General features: G+C 59.7%; 1 protein-coding gene across 2 annotated transcripts in view; it reads left to right on the forward strand.

The window, feature by feature from the left end:
* The window catches only part of PLCG1 (phospholipase C gamma 1), a 35,167-nt gene extending 14,682 nt beyond the window's left edge, over positions 1-20,485 (forward strand). The window contains exons 2-32 of one of the 2 annotated variants that reach the window (XM_007464742.1): positions 6,054-6,206; positions 6,284-6,377; positions 6,520-6,567; positions 8,917-9,001; positions 9,096-9,179; positions 9,403-9,437; positions 9,661-9,733; positions 9,833-9,934; positions 10,120-10,238; positions 10,317-10,402; positions 10,478-10,598; positions 11,301-11,469; positions 11,583-11,705; positions 11,797-11,898; positions 11,979-12,166; positions 12,386-12,586; positions 12,664-12,783; positions 12,873-13,053; positions 13,825-13,902; positions 14,687-14,790; positions 14,923-15,019; positions 15,273-15,342; positions 15,800-15,957; positions 17,306-17,402; positions 17,495-17,719; positions 17,794-17,942; positions 18,786-18,900; positions 19,018-19,179; positions 19,286-19,374; positions 19,473-19,657; positions 19,830-20,485. In XM_007464742.1, coding sequence (XP_007464804.1) covers positions 6,054-6,206; positions 6,284-6,377; positions 6,520-6,567; positions 8,917-9,001; positions 9,096-9,179; positions 9,403-9,437; positions 9,661-9,733; positions 9,833-9,934; positions 10,120-10,238; positions 10,317-10,402; positions 10,478-10,598; positions 11,301-11,469; positions 11,583-11,705; positions 11,797-11,898; positions 11,979-12,166; positions 12,386-12,586; positions 12,664-12,783; positions 12,873-13,053; positions 13,825-13,902; positions 14,687-14,790; positions 14,923-15,019; positions 15,273-15,342; positions 15,800-15,957; positions 17,306-17,402; positions 17,495-17,719; positions 17,794-17,942; positions 18,786-18,900; positions 19,018-19,179; positions 19,286-19,374; positions 19,473-19,657; positions 19,830-19,872 — 3,656 coding nt within the window. In that variant the 3' untranslated portion in view covers positions 19,873-20,485. Of the gene's footprint in view, positions 1-6,053; positions 6,207-6,283; positions 6,378-6,519; positions 6,568-8,916; positions 9,002-9,095; positions 9,180-9,402; positions 9,438-9,660; positions 9,734-9,832; positions 9,935-10,119; positions 10,239-10,316; positions 10,403-10,477; positions 10,599-11,300; positions 11,470-11,582; positions 11,706-11,796; positions 11,899-11,978; positions 12,167-12,385; positions 12,587-12,663; positions 12,784-12,872; positions 13,054-13,824; positions 13,903-14,686; positions 14,791-14,922; positions 15,020-15,272; positions 15,343-15,799; positions 15,958-17,305; positions 17,403-17,494; positions 17,720-17,793; positions 17,943-18,785; positions 18,901-19,017; positions 19,180-19,285; positions 19,375-19,469; positions 19,658-19,829 lie in introns of both variants that reach the window. The other variant, XM_007464741.1, reaches the window with a different exon arrangement.
* Positions 20,486-22,201: the final 1,716 nt, after the last annotated feature.

A 22,201-nucleotide genomic window follows, 5' to 3' on the forward strand; every position in this document is an offset into this window, starting at 1 on the left:
TCATTCCTGCTTCTAAGCACCCTGTAAGCATTTTGAAGCCTCCCCAGGGACCTGGGTTTGAGGAATGGAGAGGAGGCAGATGTGGTTTCTTCCTTGTGGAACTCACAGGTCAGTGGCCTTGACACCAAGGAGGCATCAGATGGTGTGACCAGAATGTGGAAGCACCAAGTATGCCACGAGACCAGGCCTGATGGAAACTTAAGTGAGAAGGTGGGCCTGGCACATGCAGAGGCTCAGAGGTAGGAGGAGCTCTGGGAGCGGATGTGGGGCTGGGGTCTCTGGATCTCGTGGCTCTGACTGGACTTGGGCCCTTTTGAGGAGTGCTGAGCTTTGCCCACCTTCCTCCAGGACATGCTGCAGGGCTGGGCTTCCACAGCCCACTGTCAGGGGCAGTGAAAACCCCAGGGGAAGGGACCTGTCCTGATAACATTCACTTACCTCTTTCAAGCTTCCTAGATGTTTTTAAAAAACTTTCGTATTTATCATGACTTACAGCTATTTTAAGTTGTAAAAAGTATTTACATGCATTTTTATATGGTTAGTTTCTTTTTTTTTTAATTAACTAATTTTTGGCTGCGTTGGGTCTTCGTTGCTGCGTGCGAGCTTCAGTAGTTGTGGCTCGTGGGCTCTAGAGCACAGGCTCAGTAGTTGTGGCGCACGGGCATAGTTGCTCCGCGGCATGTGGGATCTTCCTGGACAAGGGCTTGAACCCGTGTCCCCTGCACTGGCAGGAGGATTCTTAACCACTGCACCACCATGGGAGTCCGGTTAGTTTTGAATTTCCTGGTGGCCTTGGGGAGAAATGGTTAGTTTCTATTGCAGAAACGGTTAGTTTCTATTGCAGTTTCCACCAATTAATTTATGCACTTAAAGGGAAGACTCTCATAAGAGAAATATTTTGGCAAATGCATGTTTCATGTTCAGAAATTTGTGATATGTGTCATTTCGTTTTTTTGTGTGTGATGGTGGTGGTGGTTTTCTTGACCATATCTTCATCATTAGGGGGTTTAATTTTCAGTATGTCCTCTTGTCCTTTCTTCATCATTAGGGGGTTTAATTTTCAGTATGTCCTCTTGTCCTTTTCTAGCAAAATCACTTTGCTGACTCTGTGTAGTTCTCTGTCTGCATGTGAAGGGTTTATGGCAGCCCGCCCCCCCCCCAACTAAGGCCTTCACTTTATCCACAGCCTACTTAAGAGCTGAGAGACTTGCTCGAGGCCCAAGCTGTATCCTCAGAAACAGGATTTGAAACGTGGTGTTGGTGATTTCAGATCTGTTAGCATTTTCTTTTGGTGCCCCACCCTATGCAAGGTCAGGGTATGTGTAGTGCCGGCACGTGTCGGCACGTAGGTGAGATGCTGTGACTGCAACAGGCCCGGTGCTGAGGCTCAGGAAGCAGCCTCTGGCTTAGAGCATGTCATGTCCGTGTGCACCAATGTGAACTCAGAGGCTCCACGAGTCCCACTCTTCCCCCGTGGTGCCCCATCCCTGTGAGACCCTTTTTGGAGCTGGGGAAATGGCTGCTTGGGTTCTTTTCCTTGGGCCAAGGCAGCTGTGGGCCACCTTTACCTCGCCTAGGTTTGGGTTTGCTCCCAGCAAAGCCCTGGCAGTGGCTGCTGCTGGCTCACGTAGGCCCCATGTCAATGGCACTAGGCACACAGGCAGGGGGCTTCAGACTTCACTGGGACTGGCGGCTCCTGGCAGGGCCCTTATGCAACCCAGTGAGGTAGGAGGAATCCTCAGTTTACTGATGGGGAAACTGAGGACAAAAGAGTACGGGACTGGGCTTCCCTGGTGACGCAGTGGTTAAGAATCCGCCTGCCAATGCAGGGGACACGGGTTTGAGCCCTGGTCTGGGAAGATCCCACATGCTGCGGAGCAGCTAAGCCCGTGCACCACAACTGCTGAGCCTGCGTGCCACAGCTACTGAAGCCTGTGCACCTATAGCCTGTGCTCCACAAGAGAGGCCACCACAATGAGAAGCCTGCGCACCACAACAAATAGCAGCCCCCGCTCACTGCAACTAGAAGAAGGCCCGCATGCAGCAACGAAGACCCAACGCAGCCAAAAATAAGTAAAATAAATAAATTTTTTTAAAAAAGAGCGGGACTGCCCAGGACCTCACAGCTAGAATTTAAGATCTGTGTGGTTCTCCTCTGCTAGGCCTGGACAGCCTTCAGGAAGGGGATGGTCAGGGCAGGCTTCCTGAAGGAGTGGTAGGAGGCAGCCTGGCCTGTAAGCAGGTCCTCAGCCCTTAAGGCTGGCATGAGAGGCTAGTCCCTGGTCCAGGTGCAGTGGTCCCTCATTAGCCCAGAGCCTCTTGAGGAGGGCTAGTCTATTTCTTCATGAGAGTTTGTGGGCGATTAAATGCCAGTGACTGAGTCCCCCTCACTGCCCAGGCTTGTCGCTGTCTGCCATGGCCTTGCTTGGAATGGTAATACCCACGCTGTTCCTGGGGGCCTCTGCGTGGGCCTTGGGGACCTGGTCCTTAGAGGAATGAGCCCTCCATGGCTCCTAATAGGCTGAGCTGGCTGGGTTGTGCTGATGGACCCCCCAGGCCCTCTAGGGTTTTGGGTGAGCTTGGGGGTGGGCCTTTGTCATAAATGAAAGCCCTACTCCCTTCTGCTGCACATCAGCCCAGCCTGGCTGCAGGGCCCTGGTTGTGGGATCCTGCCCTTGTCCTCAGAGAGTTCCCCCATCTCACTCCCCCATCTCCAGCCTAGCCAGGACCTCCCAGTACCACTGGCTTTTCTTTTCCCCATGTCCCTTGAATGTTATTCTCTGTGGTTCTATGGGGGAATTAGTGCTGGGGTTGTGGGTTTCCTGCTCCTCTAAGCAGTTTTCCTCCCTCCCCCAAGCTCCCAAGTCCTGAGAGGGTCTCTCTTCCTGCCCTTCCTTCAGGTCTGACCCAGACCCTGCAGGGCAGAGGCCCAGGGGGTCTCCTCCCCTTGATGGCAGTCCCTGGGCAACTGGTCCTGGCTCTCAGGAAGAGGACCCTGCTGTATTTATTCTGGGAGGCGGGAGGGTGGGGCTGAGGTGGGAGGTCACACAGGATGCAGCTTTTAAGAACTTGGTAGTGCCTCTCACCCTGGTGTCTTGTCCTTCCAGCCTGCAGTTGGCTTGATGGACTTGGAGGGCCTGAGGGCCGGGCTGACAGCTCCAATGGGGAGAAGTACAAGGGGCCTTGTGTGGCCAGCAGGAGCCTGGGAGACTTGGGCGCCTGGCCCGGAGCTGTTGTGTGCCTACCTGGTCCCTGTTTTGGGTGGGAGCCTCTTTTGCTTCCGGCATGGTCTCACTGGAAATGTACTCAGGAGCACAGGGCAGGCCACAGGGCACCTAGGACCCGCTGGCAGTGTGTGTTGTGTGTACGTGTGTGTGCATATGCAGCACACGTGTGGGGTGCTGTAGGTGGCCTGGCAGCAGGCTTCAGATTGACCCTGCAGTTGCTTGCCGGGCGGTAGCCACATCGTGGACTAACTACCTCTGATGACTGGTGGGCAGATGCGCGGAAGGGCCCAGGCTGTGGACCACACAGGCCTCGTTGGCCTGTATGCGTTGTGTGTGTGAGGTCGTGTGCCTGTGTGAGAGGTGTGGGAGCGGGGTGACAGCAGCTCTGCACCGGAAAAGCATGCTGGTTTCTGTTTCAGAGGGCAAGGTTTGTGGTTATTCTGCAGTTTCTGATCTGGGCATTTCCCCTGTTCAGCTCCTCCTTCCATCTTTGGGAACCCTGTCTTCTCAGGCTGGGTCTTTGTGACCCAGTCTCCCTCCCCACCCACCCTCTGTTTTTACCTGAGCATAACTCTTCATTTTAAAAACCACTCCCATTGTGCTACCCCTCCCCCCAGTGGTGTGCCTGCTTTTTCCGTTGTTTGTTCAGTCATTCAGCAAGCACTGGGTGGCCTTGCCTGGCCTGGGAGAGATTGAAGAACAAACACACACGTAGTGCCCCAGGGTGTCAAGGGCATGATTACTGCAGGAAGGCTCTTCCAGATTGGGTCTTTGGTGAGAGAGAGTGGAGTCTGGGAGGTAGACCAGCCCCTGGCTAGGGACCAAGGTGAAATGGGGGACAGGAAACATGACAGTTCTTGCCCTCAGTCCAGCTGAGGTGGGATGGAGCAGAGAAGATGGGAGGGCAGAAGTAGCAGTAAATCGCTGGAGCCGCATCACAGCGGGCCTTGAAGGCCAGAGAAGGAGTGGGTTCTCCATAGTGAGCAACCTCGGGAAGGATCAGAACAACAGCCTATACAGATTCGTAGGCTCAAGAAGGATGGCTGATTGGTGAGAACTGGGGGGCCCTCAGCTGGAGGACTGGGCCTGTGAGGGTTGCTGAGGGCACGGGAGCAGGGCCCAGGGAGAACCGGCAGTGTTCTGGCAGGGGAGCTGGGCCTGGGGCTGGAGGCGATGCCACTGTTTGAGGTGGGATAGGTGGAGCACAGCTGTGGCTAGAGGGACAGGAAGAAGGCCTTGGGATTGGGCCTCTTAGAACATTCCAGCTGGGGTGCTGTGTGCTTCAGGCCAGGAGGGCTCTAGGGGGAGGTGGGCCAGGCAGCATGCTGGCAGCGCTCCTGGCTCCAGATCTTCTGGGCCAGTCTGGGTTGAGAGCATTTGAAGAGGCTCTAGAGCCAAGGGAGTGCTCAGAGTCATTTCTGGCGGCTAAGCCAGGCTTCTCTCTTTTGACCTCCCTAAATCTGTCTCTTTATCTGGCTGGAAAGTGTGCCCTCTGTGCAGGGTCCCAGCCAGCACCCAGGGACTGTGAGTGTGCAGCCGGGCGCTCTCCAGGCCTGGGGTCACAACCTGTGTGCCTGCTCCGACTGCCTGTGCAAACCACAGACCACCGAAGATGGCAGAGCTGAGGGAGGGGGAGGGAGGCTTGAATGAGTGCCCACCATGTGCCACCTACAGGGCTGGGCGCTCTGGGCTGTTAGGACTTTTGAGCTTAGCAACACCTCCAGGTGCCGCAGTCTGTTACCTGTGTTCACCGAGGGAAGCAGTGGGGTCAGAGTGGTTGTCACTCTGCTGAGGTCGCGCAGCTAAGGTGAGGTGGAGCCCAGAGTCTAGTCCCAGCAGGCCCACCCCAGGGCCCACGCAGGTCTTTTCTGCCACCCTGCCTTCTAGAGAAATTCAGTCAAGCTCTTTGCCCTAGAGGTGGTAAAACCGAGATGGAGGGAAGTTAAATGAGTCACTCAGCGTCATCTCAGAGGTAGTGGCTGAGGCAGTTCATCTGCCATTGACCTGGGTGCTTCCCCAGTCTGTGTCGTGAGGCCAGAATGGGAGCCATCCATGGGCAGCCACTGCTCTTGCTGGGTCTTGCTCAGGGATATTTAGGGGGTGAGCCATCAGGCTGCACCAGTTCTCTTGGCCCAGTCCCTCCTTCCTTCTATGGACCCTGAAACCCATTTGGGCCTGCCCAGCCCCAGGCCTTCCCTTGGGACTTTACGATTCAGTTTGTGTTTTCTTGTTTGTTTGTTTGTTTTTGTGGTACGCGGGCCTCTCACTGTTGTGGCCTCTCCCATTGCGGAGCACAGGCTCCAGACGTGCAGGCCCAGCGGCCATGGCTCACGGGCCCAGCCGCTCTGCGGCATGTGGGATCTTCCCGGACTGGGGCCCAAACCCGTGTACCCTGCATTGGCAGGCAGACTCTCAACCACTGCGCCACCAGGGAAGCCCCAGTTTGTGTACTTTTGTGTCAGGAAATGGTCCTCACAGAACAGCCGTGGGTCCCCATTTCTCTTTGTAGAGTCCAGCTCTTTCCCAGGTCAGAGTGACCTGCCTGTATTGTCACCGAGGGAAGGTACACAGGACGGAGATTCCTGTTCCCGCAGACGCTCAGCTTTTAGCAGAGCTCTGTCCTTAGACTCAGCCCAGTTCTCTTCTGTCCCCCAGTAGGACTGAGTGGTCTTGACTCTGCCCCCATTCCCGGGGTCGGGGGGGGGTCTCTCTTTGTGGTCCTCCATGAGGAGAGTGTGGGAATGAGTGGGAGACAAGGCTGCCCTCGTTTCAGTGCTAACCCTGAGAGACCTCAGCCTGACCTTGACCTCTTCCCTGCCTTCCTAGTTGACATTCGAGAAATCAAGGAGATCCGCCCGGGGAAGACCTCACGGGACTTCGATCGCTACCAAGAGGATCCTGCTTTTCGACCGGACCAGTCACACTGCTTTGTCATCCTGTACGGAATGGAATTCCGCCTGAAGACCCTGAGCCTGCAAGGTGGGAGCTGAGGAGGTGGAGGAGTTAAGGGGAGCAGCCCCTGGCCCCAGGCTCAGCTCTTTGCCCCTTGCTCATAGCTACGTCTGAGGATGAAGTGAACATGTGGATCAAGGGCCTGACTTGGCTGATGGAGGATACGTTGCAGGCAGCCACACCCTTGCAGATTGAGAGGTAAGAACCCCCCGCAGACGTGCTTAGGGTTGGGGCGTTGGGCTCTAGGGAGCAGGGCAGGGACTCAGGCCTCTGTGCCCAGAGCCTGCCTGCTGGTCTCCTCCCTAAGCCTGGGCCTCACTTCGGGCTTCTCTCCCTCCAGGTGGCTGCGGAAGCAGTTCTACTCAGTGGACCGGAATCGTGAGGATCGGTGGGTCCTGTGCTGTGGCTCTAGCCCAGCAGGGTGGGTTAGGGCCGCCAGAGCAATAGCCCACCTCCAGGCAGCTGCCTGGAGAACCGGAGGACCTGCCTCAAGCAGGGTGGGCAGGCGGTTCTGGCACAAGGAGCTTCCTGCAGAAAGCCCTCTGATGGCCTTGTGCGAGCTGGCGGGAGAGGCCAGGGACGATAAGCCACGTGCCCTGCCACTGTGGGCAGAGAGAGGCGGTGCAGAACTGGCTCTGGGTATCCTGTAGTTTGTGTGTGTGGGGGGGGGGGGGGGCGATGGGGAGGGTTGGCCCCCTCAGGCCACCAGGGCTGTCCCTCGGGGCCCCTTCTCTAGCCACGAGGCCTCTCTGCTTCCCCCCGTGCAGTGAGACCACGGGGCTGAGCAGCCCACATGTCCATCTCCCAGGGGGGGGGGGGGGGGCTTTGAAGCTCACGGCTTTGAGGCCATGGTGTGACTACCAGAGGGGCTACAGAGAGGTGCAGGACAAAAGCTGGGTGATGGATGATGAGGACCGTTGACTGGGAGAGAGGTGGACATCACGGAGGGTGTTGAAGAGAAGCGTGACGTGACCCGGGTTCAGTTGCACAGAACTGCTAGCTGCGCTCGGAGAGTCCAGGGCAGGTGGAGTGGAGAACTCAGGGAGCAACTCCAACACTCTGGGTGAAGACTGGGTCAGGGTGGGGTATTAGGAAGGGGTTGGATTTTGGCTAGGCTGTATTTTGAAGATAGAGCCCAATAGCATTTCCTAACAGATTGATTTTGGGGTGAGAGAGAGAGAGAGAGTTGAGGTTTACGGTAAAAAGCTTTTTGGCGTGAGCATCTAGAAAGGTGGAGTTGCCATTGACTGAGATGGGGAAGGCTGTGGGAGGTGCACGTTTGAGTGGGTGAAGTCCGGTGATGCCCTTAGATTTTCAGGTAGAGATGCTGAGCAGGCAGGTGTGAAGAACGAGCTCAGGGGAGAAGTTGGGCTGGAGCTGGAACCTGAGGAGCACATAGGTGATTTGGAAGAGGCCACGAGGCTGGAGATGCCTGGGGCTACCTTGGCAAGAAAAGGGAAGGAGGCTGGTGGCTAATCCCAGGCCCATGCTGCCTCAACACTGGGGACTGGGGACGTGAGGAGAGGAGCCAGCCGAGGGAAGTGGCTGCTCGAGAGTTAAAGAGGAAAATCAGAGGGTGTAGAGCCCTGGAAGCCCAGGGAAGAGGGGGTGGTCAGCTGTGCCAGGCCTTGTCACGTGTGGGGAAGACTGAGAGGTGCTCCTTGGACTTGACGGCACAGAGGTCGTTGGTGACCTTGAGGCAGGCAGTGGACAGTGGGGATGGGATTCAGGAAATGAAAGGAGCCTGGGTCTCTCCTTTAAGGCACTGCTGTGAAGAGGAGCAGAGAAGGGGCAGTGGCTCGAGAGGAAGCAGGGCAGACAGGTGTTTTGGGGGGAGTGGTAACAATCTGCGTGTAATGCTGATGGCAAGGAGTCCACAGAAGGAAAGCTTGATGACGCAGCTAGTTTCCTAACCTGCCCAGTGAGGACCCTGATAGCCCCACCCCCGGTGACTGAGACCAGGCAAGCGCTTGCTGAACAGCACTGGCTGATAGATAGCAGGATCGCCCAGGGCAGGGCTGGACCCCTCAGGGAGTTTTGGTGCTGCCTGCCAGGCCCTTGGGCAAGAGAAGGAGGGGTGCCCACATTCCCCTCCCTGCCACCACCTCCCAGGAAAGAAGGCCTCCCTCTCCCAATCGTTTTCATCCTGTTGCCAGGCCCAGCATTGTCCTCTGCCCCATTCTTGGGCAGGGGTGCTTCCCTGTCAGACCCTGGGAGTGTGCTCCATTGCCAGCAGTGGTATTGGGCTGAGAAGGATCTTCCCCCTCCTCCCCTTGGAGGCCCTGACTCCCAGGGGCAGTGGGCGGGAGTCCTGTGAGCTGCCTGCCCCTCTCGGGGAGTTTGAGAATGAGGTGGAAGGAGCCTGGAGGTCCCTCAGTAGTAGCTGCCTCTCTCTGTCCTTGGGAGAGCTGAGGGCCCAGACGTGTGGGCTGAGCGGTGCTGGTGGGAGGGCGGCCCTAAGATGGGCTCCCCTTGCCCCGCCCTGACCCACTTTACTGAGGCTGGTGACCCCTCCTTGCTAGAATCCTAGACTCCTTTGCTCAGCTGAGGAGACCGAGGCCCAGAGAAAGGAAGGGACTTCCTTTGGTTACCCCATGGTTCTGAGCCAGCCTCACCGTCAGGACTGCAAGTCCCAGAGTAGTGTTGTTTACCTGTTCAGCCCCAGGTGGACTCAGCCCACAGGTCAGAGGTCATGAGAGGTGGGGTGAGGCCACTGGCGATGTCCCTGTTTCCTCAGTATATCAGCCAAGGACCTGAAGAACATGCTGTCCCAGGTCAACTATCGGGTCCCCAACATGCGCTTCCTCCGAGAGCGGCTGACGGTAAGGGCCGGGGGGCCGTCTGCAGGCGGGTGGGTAGGCCGGCTGCCCCCAGCCCTGCGGGAGGCCTGACCGGAAGTCCCGCTCTGCCTCGCAGGACCTGGAGCAGCGCACCAGTGACATCACCTACGGGCAGTTTGCTCAGCTGTACCGCAGCCTTATGTACAGCGCCCAGAAGACGGTGCATGAGCCACCTACCCCCACCGCCCCTACCCTGCTCTCCCACCCCAGCCCCGCTTGCCTCAGCCCTGCTGCCCTGCTTGGGGGCGATTGGGTGCCATTTCTCCAGCTCTTCTCCTTGTGAGGCCTGCCCCTTTCTGTTGCCCCAGCCTTTCTTCCTGAGAGCCCCTTCCCCACGTGGCCTCCCAGGGGCTCTCATGCTGACCTGGTTCTGTCTCCTGCAGATGGACCTCCCCTTCCTGGAAGCCAGTGCCCTGAGGTTTGGTTTGAGTTGGGGAGGTGGGGTTCTCCCCAGGCCCCTTCGTCCCTCCCCTAGTTGATTCCCGATGCAGGTGGGAGGCAGTGGGAGCAGGGGAGCCCTGCTGGCCCATTTTGGGCGGCTGTGCTGGCCGGGAGCTGGGCCCTACCTTCCCAGGGGCCCCTCATTGTCTGTGGCCCATGCTAGCCAGCCGGCTGCCAGGCATTTCCCTTCTCTCCTGCAGGGCAGGGGAGCGGCCGGAGCTCTGCCGGGTGTCCCTTCCTGAGTTCCAGCAGTTCCTCCTCGAGTACCAGGGGGTAGGACTGGGCTGCGGTTGGGCCAGGGTGCTGGCTGAGAGGGGCTGGGCTCACCACGGGATGGAGGCCCCTCACATGCCCCACCCTCCCACCCATCAGGAGCTATGGGCTGTCGACCGGCTCCAGGTGCAGGAGTTCATGCTCAGCTTCCTCCGAGACCCCTTGCGAGAGATCGAGGAGCCTTACTTCTTCCTGGATGAGGTGAGCCCTGCCCCTCACCCTCGATCGGGGAATCAGGGAGCAGACGGGCCCACTGGAGCCCGGCCGGGTCCCTCCCGCAGTCCATCATGCCCCTGACCTGGATTGAGCAGTCTCCCATGTCACCCTGTGCCGTGGCCCAGGGCAGGGGCTCATCTTCTCTCCTCTCCGCATTTGCTCCTGGGCAGTTCGTCACCTTCCTGTTCTCCAAGGAGAACAGCATATGGAATTCGCAGCTGGACGCCGTGTGCCCCGACACCATGAACAACCCCCTCTCCCACTACTGGATCTCCTCCTCGCACAACACGTGAGTGGCTCCCTTGGCCCACGCCCAACCCCGGGAGGTAGGTCTCACCTGACCACCCCGCCCTGCTTCCCTGTCCAGGTACCTGACCGGGGACCAGTTTTCCAGCGAGTCCTCCCTGGAAGCCTACGCCCGCTGTCTGCGGATGGGCTGCCGCTGCATCGAGTGTGCGTGGGGGCTAGGTTGGGGGGGGCGGGGGGAGGCCTGCCCGCTTGACTCTGGTCACCTTGCTTGCTCCCCAGTGGACTGCTGGGACGGTCCAGACGGGATGCCAGTCATTTACCACGGACACACCCTGACCACCAAGATCAAGTTCTCAGACGTCCTGCACACCATCAAGGAGCACGCCTTTGTGGCCTCAGAGTGAGTGGCCTGGCTCGGCTCCAGTTCTCTCCTGGGTCCCCTTGAATGCACTGTCCCCGTCCCTGCCTTCCACCTCCTGCCACCTGCTGGAGCCCACCCTTCCCGAGCCATTCACTTCCTGCACGCTTGGCCCACCTGCTCACTCCATGGGTCCTTCTCGGCCTGTGGCACACAGTCAAGCTCTTCTCATCCTCAAAAATTAGTTCCTTAACCCTGGGCTCGCAAGGCCATTGTCCTGCCAGCTCCTTTCCCATCACAATCCAGAGAATTGCCTGTGCTCCTTGTGTCTCACTCTGTAGTTCCTATTGTTTCCCGCAACACGTGGTCACTAGTCTCTCCCACCTCACTGAGGGGGTCACTGGGGTCCCCCAGTAGCTAAATTTGGAAGCTGCTTGTCACCTCTCCTGACCTTGGGTGTAGGATGTCTCTCCTTGCTGATGGGGCAGCCTTCGTGACGCGATCCACTCTGGGGACACCTGTCTGCAACAGTCCCAGCCCTTGGTTTCTGCTGCACCCAAAAGTGCCTCTCTAGACCCCTCTCCTACCCCCCACAGTGGCCAGGGCCTGCCTCTTCTCTGGGGTGACTCCCCCCTAGAAAGGACCTTGGGCCCTAGGCTCCTAACACCTCACTCTGTGAGGGTCTGAGCCGTGACCCCTCGGAATTGCAGGATCTGTGTTACGTGCTGGTCCCCCACCCTGCAGGTACCCGGTCATCTTGTCCATCGAGGACCATTGCAGCATCGCCCAGCAGAGGAACATGGCCCAGTACTTCAAGAAGGTGCTCGGGGACACACTCCTCACCAAGCCCGTGGACATTGCTGCTGATGGGCTCCCCTCACCCAGCCAGCTCAAGAGGAAGATCCTCATCAAGGTAGGGCTTTGGGGGCCCCACTCCTCCGCTCCAGCTGTGGGTCCAGGCCTGGGTGAGAAGGTGGGGCTCTGGGCCTGGGCCTGGGAAGCCACATCGTGGCCTGTCCCCCACAGCACAAGAAGCTGGCTGAGGGCAGTGCCTATGAAGAGGTGCCTACATCCGTGATGTACTCTGAGAACGACATCAGCAACTCCATCAAGAATGGCATTCTCTACCTGGAGGACCCTGTGAATCACGTGAGAGCTGGGCCTGGCTGGGCCTGGCTGGGCCTGAGGGGCAGGCTGGTGAGAGGGCTCTGCTCACAGGCCTCGCTCCCGCCTCTTCCAGGAGTGGTATCCCCACTACTTTGTTCTGACCAGTAGCAAGATCTACTACTCTGAGGAGACCAGCAGTGACCAGGGCAACGAGGACGAGGAGGAGCCCAAGGAGGTGAGGGGCTGGCCCAGGGCCGGGGGCCGGGCTGGGGTCAGAGTCACTGAGTGTCTCTGCCGTCGCCCTCTGCCTTGCAGGCCAGTGGCAGCACAGAGCTGCACTCCAATGAGAAGTGGTTTCACGGGAAGCTCGGGGCGGGACGGGACGGGCGGCACATCGCCGAGCGCCTGCTCACAGAGTACTGCATCGAGACCGGGGCCCCCGACGGCTCCTTCCTCGTGCGCGAGAGCGAGACTTTCGTGGGCGACTACACCCTCTCCTTCTGGTAACCCTCCCAGCGCGTGCACACATGGATCCGACGCCGGCAGGGGAGGCCAGGTCCTACAGTGCGTCACGCGCTTGCTGTTAGCGTGGAGCCCCTAGAGGGCCGCCCCTACCTGAGCCGTCCTCAGGGTGTCTCCTGCTTGAGGCCTGGTGCCTCGCCACGGGTGGAGCGTGGCATGTGGCCTGGCCTGCTGCTCACTGCCTCCCCGTGTCCCTTCAGGCGGAATGGCAAAGTCCAGCACTGCCGGATCCACTCCCGGCAGGACGCAGGGACCCCCAAGTTCTTCCTGACTGACAACCTCGTCTTCGACTCACTCTATGACCTCATCACACACTACCAGCAGGTGCCCCTGCGCTGCAACGAATTTGAGATGCGCCTCTCAGAGCCCGTCCCGCAGACCAACGCCCACGAGAGCAAAGAGTGAGGGAGGGGACGGGGACGGGGACGGGGCAGGAACCCGGGGGTGGTGGCCGGGTCTGACTCGGGCCCGTCCACAGGTGGTACCACGCGAGCCTGACCAGAGCACAGGCCGAGCACATGCTGATGCGCGTCCCCCGGGACGGGGCCTTCCTGGTGCGGAAACGGAATGAGCCCAACTCCTACGCCATCTCCTTCCGGTGAGGGGGTCCCCCTGGGGGGCTGGGGCGGTGCGGGCACGCCTGGTCCGGGCTGCCCTGACCCTGTGTGGCTGTTTGGTCCCTGTCAGCGCTGAGGGCAAGATCAAGCACTGCCGCGTCCAGCAGGAGGGCCAGACCGTGATGCTGGGCAACTCAGAGTTTGACAGCCTCGTGGACCTCGTCAGCTACTACGAGAAGCATCCCCTGTACCGCAAGATGAAGCTACGCTATCCCATCAACGAGGAGGCGCTGGAGAAGATCGGCACGGCGGTGAGAGCCTGGGTGGCAGGGCGGGGCAGGCCGCACCTGACGGTCCCGGGGTGCTGTGGATGTGGGGAGCAGAGAGGCCTGGGGGCTGCGGTGCTGCTGGGAGGGCCAGCTAGCCCAGCTGGAGCTGGGAAGGCATCCTGGAGGGAGTGGCCTGAGTGGCGTCTACAAGGACAGGCACAAGCTGGCCGGGTGAAGAGGTGGGGGCAGGCATCCAGCAGAGAGATCCCCGTGGGCCAGGATGTGGGGTGCGGAGGTCCTAGGGCTCACGTGGGGAGAGGGTCTGCCCGGGGCTGGGCGCAGACCAGACTCTGTCCCCAGGGCAGGGGTGCATAGGCTACAGAGGCATGGCTGTGGAGCGAGACCAGTGAGGGAGGAAGGCAGGGCTGTGGGGCGGGGCCCCAAGGGCTCTGGGCCAGGGGCGTGGCCCTGGGGAAGAGGAAGGTGTCCAGCGCAGAAGGTCCCCTTGAGACTCTTGTCCTTGCACCTGGGTGGCCTAGGCGCGGGCTGCCACCTGCTGAGGCTGGGGTGTGAGAGAAGTGTGCTTGGGGGCCTGGGGCAGGCGCAGGGGGGCTTCAGGAACCGAGACTTTGGAGCCGTGCGCGCAGGGGCAGAGAGATGAGGGGTGAGGCCAGGCCCCTGAGGTTGGGGGACCCTGGCGGACCAGGTGCGTGAAGGCGGCAGACTTGGCCCGGTGAGGAGGGGTGGGGACACGGAAGCCAGCAGCCACTTTCCTCTCTGGGCGTTAACAAAGCCCCTTCTGTCCGTTTCCAGGAGCCCGACTATGGGGCCCTGTATGAGGGCCGCAACCCCGGCTTCTACGTGGAGGCGAACCCCATGCCGACTTTCAAGGTGCAGCCTCGGGCTCTGGGCGCAGGCAGCTGGAGAGCGTCTCCAGCTGCCTGGGGCTTGCATTCTCTGCTCAGGGCCACCTGCGGTCTTTGGGGAGAAGTGGTGGTGTGGTCTTCCGAGGCCTGAGAGGGGGTGAGAGGTGTGCGGTTGGCGTACGACCGCGTCTCTCCCGGCGCCGACCCCTCCCCAGCCCCGTTCCTGGGGGTCAGCACCGACCCCGTTTTCTCCCTGGGGACAGTGGGGTGGGGGTGGGGCACGCTGGCCAGAAGATGGTGTTCTCTGCCCCTCTCTCCCTCCCTCCCTCCCTCACCTTATGGAGCTCTGTCAGGGCTTTTTTCTAAGGGGTAAGGAGCTGTGCCCTTTTCCTCACCCCCTTTCCTCAGCAGCCATGGAGCCTGGGAGAAGATTCCTTCTCCTACTTTGCAGATGAGGGAGGAATGATGGGGTCCCAGGCACACCTCAAGGCTTCCGGTCCCAGAGGAGGCACTCAGCACCCGCAGACACTCCCTTTCTAGCCTCCTGGCCTGGCTCCTGGGGCCCCGGGCAGGGACTTGCAAGGTTCTCCCCGGACCCTGAGGAGCTTCCCTGGCAGAGGCCCTGCTCTCCCGTTGCATCTGCCCTGGAGCCTCCCACAGGCCCGGGCTGAGGACGGTAGTGAGGCTGGGTCACTGGCGGTGGTGCCTGAGCCCCAGCTGGGCAGCCCCAGCACATGTGCGTGTGGCCGCAGGTCAGGAGAGGAGGGGGAGGGCCTGTCTGCTTTGACCGGTGCTTCTCTTCCCCGCAGTGCGCCGTCAAAGCTCTCTTCGACTACAAGGCCCAGAGAGAGGACGAGCTGACTTTCACCAAGAGCGCCATCATCCAGAACGTGGAGAAGCAGGAAGGAGGCTGGTGAGCCAGCTGAGAGCCCGTGGTGCGGGGCCAGGCGTCCTGGGCGCCGACGGCATGGACAGTGAGAGGGGCTGCCTTCCTCTGGGGGGGTTGCGGTGCCTGCTAGGGGTCAGCATGCTGCGGCTTCCCCAGGTGGCGTGGTGACTATGGTGGGAAGAAGCAGCTGTGGTTCCCGTCGAACTACGTGGAAGAGATGGTTAGCCCTGCGGCCCTGGAACCTGAGAGGGAGGTGAGACCAGAGTCCCGTTGGTGGGACGGGGCTCCCGTCCCCAGACTCCCTTCCTGTGCACACACCACCACGGGCAGGGTCAGCGTGCCTGCGCGTGCACAGCCCCTTACGTGTGGTCCCATCTGCCCCACCGAGGCCGCGGTCTCTGATAAACATGGGCCACGCGCGTGCGTTCACATGTTCGCTTGTCAGATGTATTTCCCGTGTGGGCACAGTGGGCTTGCTGATCGTCCGTGGGCTTTGCCTTCCACAGCACTTGGACGAGAACAGCCCCCTGGGGGACTTGCTGCGGGGGGTCTTGGATGTGCCGGCTTGTCAGATAGGTGAGCCCCCAGCCCCTTCTCTGCCCCTTCGGGTCACGCAGTCCCTGGTGGCCCTCTTCAGGCCCCAAGGGAGAAAGCCGATGGCCGGACCCCTAAGGGCTGCCCTCACCCTGAGCTCTCCCCATTCCTGGATACACTCTTTGACGCCCAGGCTCCCTTCTCACCCCTGGCCTTGACCCCTGCGTGCTTGCCCTGCGCAGGCGCTGTGGAGGGTGCCGCTGGCGAGCTGAAGCCCACGGTCCTGATGTGGTCCCTGGGTTGACTGACAGAGGCTTGGGGATGGGGTGGGGAGGGGCACGCAGCCCGGAGTGGCAGCGACTTATTGCTGGTCTGCAGCGTCCTCAGCTGTGAGGCGGGCCTGGCAGAGCAGTGCCGCCTCCTCACGGGGTGTGGGGTGGGGACTCAGGCACGTCTGTCCCCAGCTCTGCGCTCCTCTCCCTCCCTCCCTCCCTCCCAGCCATCCGTCCTGAGGGCAAGAACAACCGGCTCTTCGTCTTCTCCATCAGCATGGCGTCGGTGGCACACTGGTCCCTAGATGTGGCTGCCGACTCACAGGAGGAGCTGCAGGACTGGGTGAAAAAGATCCGGGAAGTGGCCCAGACCGCGGATGCCAGGGTGAGAGCCTGCCGGTGGCCCTCAGAGCAGCGGGGCAGCCCCAGGTGGGCAGCCCCCACCGCTAGGCAGGGATCGGAGGAAAAACACGTGGTCAGCAGTATGGCATGTTGAGGGTGTGTTGAGTTTGAGGTACCTGTGGGACGTCCAAGTGGCCCTGCTCCGTGGGCCTTTGGATACCAAGGGCAGAGGTGAGAGGACAGGTCATGGGCTGGAAGCACGAGTGGGTGCCCAGGGGCTTAGGGATGAGGTGGTATAGGTTGGGAACCGGGCGTGACCTTCGAGGATGCAGGTTTCAAGAAAGAGAGGCGGGGGGTCTGACGTGCGGAGGGCTGCAGAGCAGACAGGCAGGGTCAGAATCTGAAAGTGCCCATTGGAGTTGGCAGCAGCCGTGTCAGGTTGTGGTTGGGTGGGATGGCAGTGGGCATCACGGAGCGTGGAAGGCAAGGGCGCAGCCTCTGCGGGGCAGGATGGTAGAAGAACGCGGAGCCCAGGCTGGGTCAGAAGGACCAGCCTCTGGAGGAGGGAGGCTCTTCCACTGAGCCTGGGACAGAGGAGGAAGTGCTCGCCAGGGTGGGGGAACTCTTCTGCTCAATGCCACCCCGGTCATTTGGGGTGGGGTGGAAGGCCTGCAGTACACACCTGTGGCTGCTGTGGAGAAAGGACACCCACAAGCCAAGCCGAGAGGGCTGGGTGCTGAGGATTTTGTCAGAGCAGGGCCCGGAAAGACAAGGCAGAAAGGACCAGGTGGTTGAAGGGATGGATCCTGGGGTCTGGGCTGAGAGGGGAAGGAAGAGTCTGAGAATAGGAGCCCCTTCTGGAAGGAAGTGGGCCTCCAGGGGTCAGAGGACGGGATGGGGGCACTTGTGAGTGGGCCTCCATAGCTGAAGTCTGGCCACAGCAAGTAGTAGGTGGTTGTGTTGAGTGAGCGAGTGAGGGGAACTAAGGGGTGAGGCTTCTGGGCCAGGGTGGGTGGGAAGGACGACGGTCCTTAGGACACAGAAGATAAGCCCGAGTCCCCAGCGAGGTCACAAGGAAACGGGGAGGTGGCCTATGTGCCTGAGGGAGGCTTGGGTACCGAATGGTCACAGCATCACTGCAGGTGCATCCAGCTCAGGGCCCTGGGGTGTCACTGGGGCCCGGTTGGTGGTGAGGATTCCACCCTCCTAAGTCTTGGAAGGCATGTGTCCTCAGGGGCAGGGAGGAGAGAGGGCGTTTCTGGGGTGAGACTGGGGACAGACAGTGGGGTCTAGAAGGTGTGGGTGGGCATGCCCCAGGTGGCTGGGGGCTTCCCTCTCCTGGCGGTTGGGGGGGGGGGTCCTGCCTGGGCTCAGGGCCTGTGTGTCACCAGCTCACTGAGGGGAAGATGATGGAGCGGAGAAAGAAGATCGCCCTGGAGCTCTCCGAGCTCGTCGTCTACTGCCGGCCTGTTCCCTTCGACGAAGAGAGTAAGGGTCCGGCCCAGGGGCAGTGCGGGGGTCTGGCCCCCAGCAGCGCCCGGGTGGGCGGGCTCTGTGAGCTCTCTCCCTGTTTGGCCCAGAGATCGGCACAGAACGCGCCTGCTATCGGGACATGTCGTCCTTCCCGGAAACCAAGGCTGAGAAGTACGTGAACAAGGCCAAAGGCAAGAAGTTCCTCCAGTACAACCGGCTGCAGCTCTCCCGCATCTACCCCAAGGGCCAGCGGCTGGACTCCTCCAATTACGACCCCTTGCCCATGTGGATCTGTGGCAGTCAGCTGGTAGCCCTCAACTTCCAAACCCCAGGTGAGGTGGTGGCCCGTGGGGCGGGGTCCTGCTGGGCAGCTGGGCTGGAGTCCACTGTAACCCGGCTCTTCCAGACAAGCCTATGCAGATGAACCAGGCCCTCTTCCTGGCCGGCGGGCACTGTGGCTACGTGCTGCAGCCGAGCATCATGCGCGACGAGGCCTTCGACCCCTTTGACAAGAGCAGTCTCCGCGGGCTGGAGCCGTGTGCCATCTGCATCGAGGTGGGAAGGGGACGCTCTGCTGGGCTCATTTCAGCGTCAAGGCCAGGGTGCTGCTTAACGCCATGGGGCAGGGGGCACTGGACTGTCCTGGAGCTCAAGGAAGATGTCTTCTGAGGTGGGCGTGTAGCTACCAGCCTCCCCCATGGGGCTGGGCTCTGACCAGCACAGGCTGGAGGCAGCTGGCTAAGTGTGGACAGTTCTTGGCACTAAGGAGTCAGGCTATCCAGTAAGGCCAAGCCATGGAGAGTCACTGCCTGGCAGGAGTGGGCAGAAGACAGGCAGGAGGAAGCTAGTGCCAGTGGTGAGCTAGCGGCCCTCCGGCGGGAATCGGCTAGATGGTTCTTAACTTCCTGGAACGGGGCTTGAGTGAGACGGAGGCCCCCTGCCGCCCCTCGAGGTCCCGGGGCTCGCTCTGTGGTCGCGCCCTTGAGGCCTCTGGTGACCAGCGGTAATGTGGGCAGCTTGGTGCTGTGGGGTTCAGGTGTGGGGCCTGAGCGGTCTTGGAGGGAGGAGTGAGGACAGCGTGGGGTGAGCCAGGTTTCTCCCAGAGAGGAGCTATTTTTTTGTTCTAGGGGGAAGTAATTTTTTAATTTTCATGTTAAAATAGACATGGGTTTCATGTGGAGTTGATTTGCAGAAACTCACGTGAAAATCTTGGTTGAGCCTAGGACTTCTTCAAATGAACTTTGGCTGCGGCAGCTGCCCGTAGAGCCCTGATGACTTGAGGGACTTGGTGGGCAGTGTCCTTGGGGCCCAGGAGAGGGCGCACTGCCTCCGCCGGGTAGTGGGGACTTGGCATGAGTTGGAAGGACCATCCTGGGCCCATCTTTGCCTACCTTACAGGTGCTGGGGGCCCGGCATCTGCCGAAGAATGGCCGAGGCATCGTGTGTCCTTTCGTGGAGATTGAGGTGGCCGGTGCTGAGTATGACAGCACCAAGCAGAAGACGGAGTTTGTGGGTGAGTCTCCTCTCCCCGCTCACCGTCCTCATTCTCCAGGGCACTGAAGGCCCCTCCGCACCTGTGATCCGTCCTCTCCTGGCAGTGGCCTGAGGCCTGTTGCCCTTGCTTCCGCAGTGGACAATGGACTGAATCCCATGTGGCCAGCCAAGCCCTTCCACTTCCAGATCAGTAACCCCGAATTCGCCTTCCTGCGCTTTGTGGTGTATGAGGAAGACATGTTTAGTGACCAGAACTTCCTGGCTCAGGCTACCTTCCCGGTGAAGGGCCTGAAGACAGGTGAGGACCCTTCCTAGAGACTGTGCCCCCCCCGAGATCTGGCTTGTGGGTGAGGGGGCTTTGCTTGCCTTCCCCTTGGGCTCAGGGCCAGGCTTTCTCCTCCTAGGATACAGAGCGGTGCCTTTGAAGAACAACTATAGTGAGGACCTGGAGTTGGCCTCCCTGCTCGTCAAGGTCGACGTTTTCCCTGCCAAGGTACCTGCGGCCAGGTGGGGTGGGGCAAGTGCCGGGCCCAGCCTCACCGGGGGCCAGGCAGCCGCTGACCCCCTGTGCATCTGCCCCTGTTGAAGCAGGAGAACGGCGACCTCAGTCCCTTTGGGGGTGCATCCCTGCGGGAGCGGGGCTGCGACGCCTCGGGCCAGCTGTTTCACGGCCGGGCCCGGGAAGGCTCCTTCGAAGCTCGCTACCAGCAGCCATTTGAGGACTTCCGCATCTCCCAGGAGCATCTCGCTGACCATTTTGACAGTCGAGAACGAAGGTGAGGGGGTGGAGGCGAGGTGGCCAGTGTGCAGCCTGGAGGAGGGGGCCTGAGAGACGGGAAGGAGTGGCTGGTCTGCCTTGGGTTCCTCTCCCTCCTGTTGGCCTGTGGGCTGTCACCCTGGGCTGCAAGGCCCGCTGCTGGTAAGGACACTCGTTCCCCTTCCGTCCAGGGCCCCGCGAAGGACTCGGGTCAATGGAGACAACCGCCTCTAGCTGTGCCCCAGCCTCGTTGAGAGCAGCGGGTGCTGTGCACCTCACGGAGGGCCGTGGACTGGGTTCCTGGGAAGCTGCCTACGTGGCAGCCTTCCTGGCCTTGCGGCCTGGAGGCTGGATTCCAGCAGTGGACGCTAGATGGAAAGCATGCCGTTAATGAAATGTATCACTCGCTATTTGGGGCCTCCACGCCCCAGCTCTGGGTGAAGGCAAAAACTGTACTGTCTCTCGCATTTAAGCGTCTCGCATTTAAGCACACACATCTGGCCCTGCCTTCTGGAGATGGAGCCTCCTTCCATCTGTGGGACCAGGACCACGGCCGCAGCCTCTCAGAGAGAGAGGCTGCCTCAGCCGGCGGCACGGGAGGCTCTGAGGGGCCACTGACATTCCTGAGAGGAGGGGAGGAGCAGCAGCTTTGCTGGGCTAGGGCGACGAAGTTTACATAGTCCTGCAGCTTTAAAACCACAGCCGGGCAGGGAGGGAGGGTAGGTGTTCCCGCAGTTCGGCCCTGGAGCCAGGGCCAAGGAGCACAGGGCCTGCCTGGAGAGGAGGACGCAGCACAAGGGCACATTGCCCACGACCAGGAGCACCACCCAGCCTGACAGACGCGGGGCCGCCTGGGCAGCCGGGCTGTGGAGGGTTGCCCCGAGAGGGCCAGCGGAGGAGGCCAAGCCCCGGGGTGCCACCTGGAGAGGGGACAGTGACGACGTGCCCAAGGCCACAGCGGCACCCCGGGGCCATGGGAGGACGAGGGCCCCGGGGCTGGACGCGCTGGGCTGTGGCGCCACCTGCCTGCGGCCTGGACGCAAACCTGAAGCACCCGCTCACCAGGGTGGACCTGTTCGTGGGCGCTGGATGTGCTGGGCAGCGACTCCTCCCACGTGGTCCGCGAGGACGTGCCTGCATTCACGCCACGGCCCCCGAGATCCACAGCAAGGCAACAGCTTGGTCAGGACGATCGGCACCAGTGGGGCCAGAATGGAAAAGCAGGTCACCAAGGCAGAGGTCAAGCTGGGCACTGTCCGCATACATTCAGGAAACTCCTGCACACAAGTAACGTGTCCTCCCTCAGCAAGGCACCCTCTGCAACCCCAGCAGGCTGACTGACTGACTGTGAACCCCAAATCAGACCGAAGACCACTTCTTTCCTTGTTGCATCGAAAGACCTTGGATCTGAATCTGCCGGATGACAGTGCAAGGGGACTGAGATGATCTCAAGTATTTGTGAAATCATCAGTCAAATCCTGTTAATAGACGTACATGATGTTGGAGTATGGAATTTTAAAGTTTATTTTTTGCACACTCTGTTTCTTGCGATCTTCATTACTTCACATAGGATGTATGATTTTCTTCGTCTTCCACTTTGACCTGAAAGCTGCTTGGTGAGGGGACTGGGGAAGCAGAATGAATGAACTTATCTGTGCACTGTGGCAGAACTGTTATTTTTATGGATTTTACAGCTCAACTAACAAACAGTATTACCTTTTCAAGATTTATATATACTCTTCAGAAGAACCACTGAGCCGTTAAAGCCTTGTTGTTATTCGAGCCTAATAGTGATTCAGTTTTCTAATAGCTTACTTTTAGGATAGACAGTAAATTATTTAACATTATATTAAACTTTCCATATCATGGACTGTAAACCGAAGGAAATTATACAATTTCTGAGAAAACGTATTGATTTATTTAAACTAATTCTGAAGTTGTATTTGAAAGTATGACCTCACAGTCAGCTGTCCATAGCAAACGTGTCTATATATGGTTGCCAACGTTTGGTTTATAATTTAAATGTTAATAAAAATTTTAAATTTTATTGGAAAAGCTTTCCTTCTGAAAAGGACTTTAAAAAATAGAATTAATTTTCTTCTCCATGGTATTGTAATGACGTTTTGCTCCCCACCCTTGGATGGAAACGTCTGAGAGGAGAGCAGCGGTGGGCTGCGTGCCCCGCTGGCAGGGGTTGATTGATTTGGGATGTTAAGCACCGTCAGGAATGGGCGAGGCGGGGTGGCGGGGGAGTGGTGAGGGGAAGACAGAGCCAAGCCTGTTCTGGTGATGGAGGTTTCTTTAAAGGCAAGGAGAACACAGGATGCCTTCCCTCAGGAAGGAAAGAGGGATTAAGGAGCTGCCGGCCTCCTGGGGGACAGGCAGCCAGGTGCTGAAGGTCACTCGCTGTTGGGCTCAACGGCAGTTTCTGTCCAGCTGGTGAGAAGACCCAAGGAAGGCGATGGAAGGTTGGGGAAGACAGAGGCCGGGGTCCAGGCCCGTGGGCGTGAAGGTGCTCCAGCACAGCCAGCGTTCAGCTCACGCAAACCCGCTGCCCACACCT

This window comes from Lipotes vexillifer, unplaced genomic scaffold (genome assembly GCF_000442215.2).
Source record: "Lipotes vexillifer unplaced genomic scaffold, Lipotes_vexillifer_v1.1 scaffold53, whole genome shotgun sequence".
Lineage (NCBI taxonomy): Eukaryota > Metazoa > Chordata > Mammalia > Artiodactyla > Lipotidae > Lipotes > Lipotes vexillifer.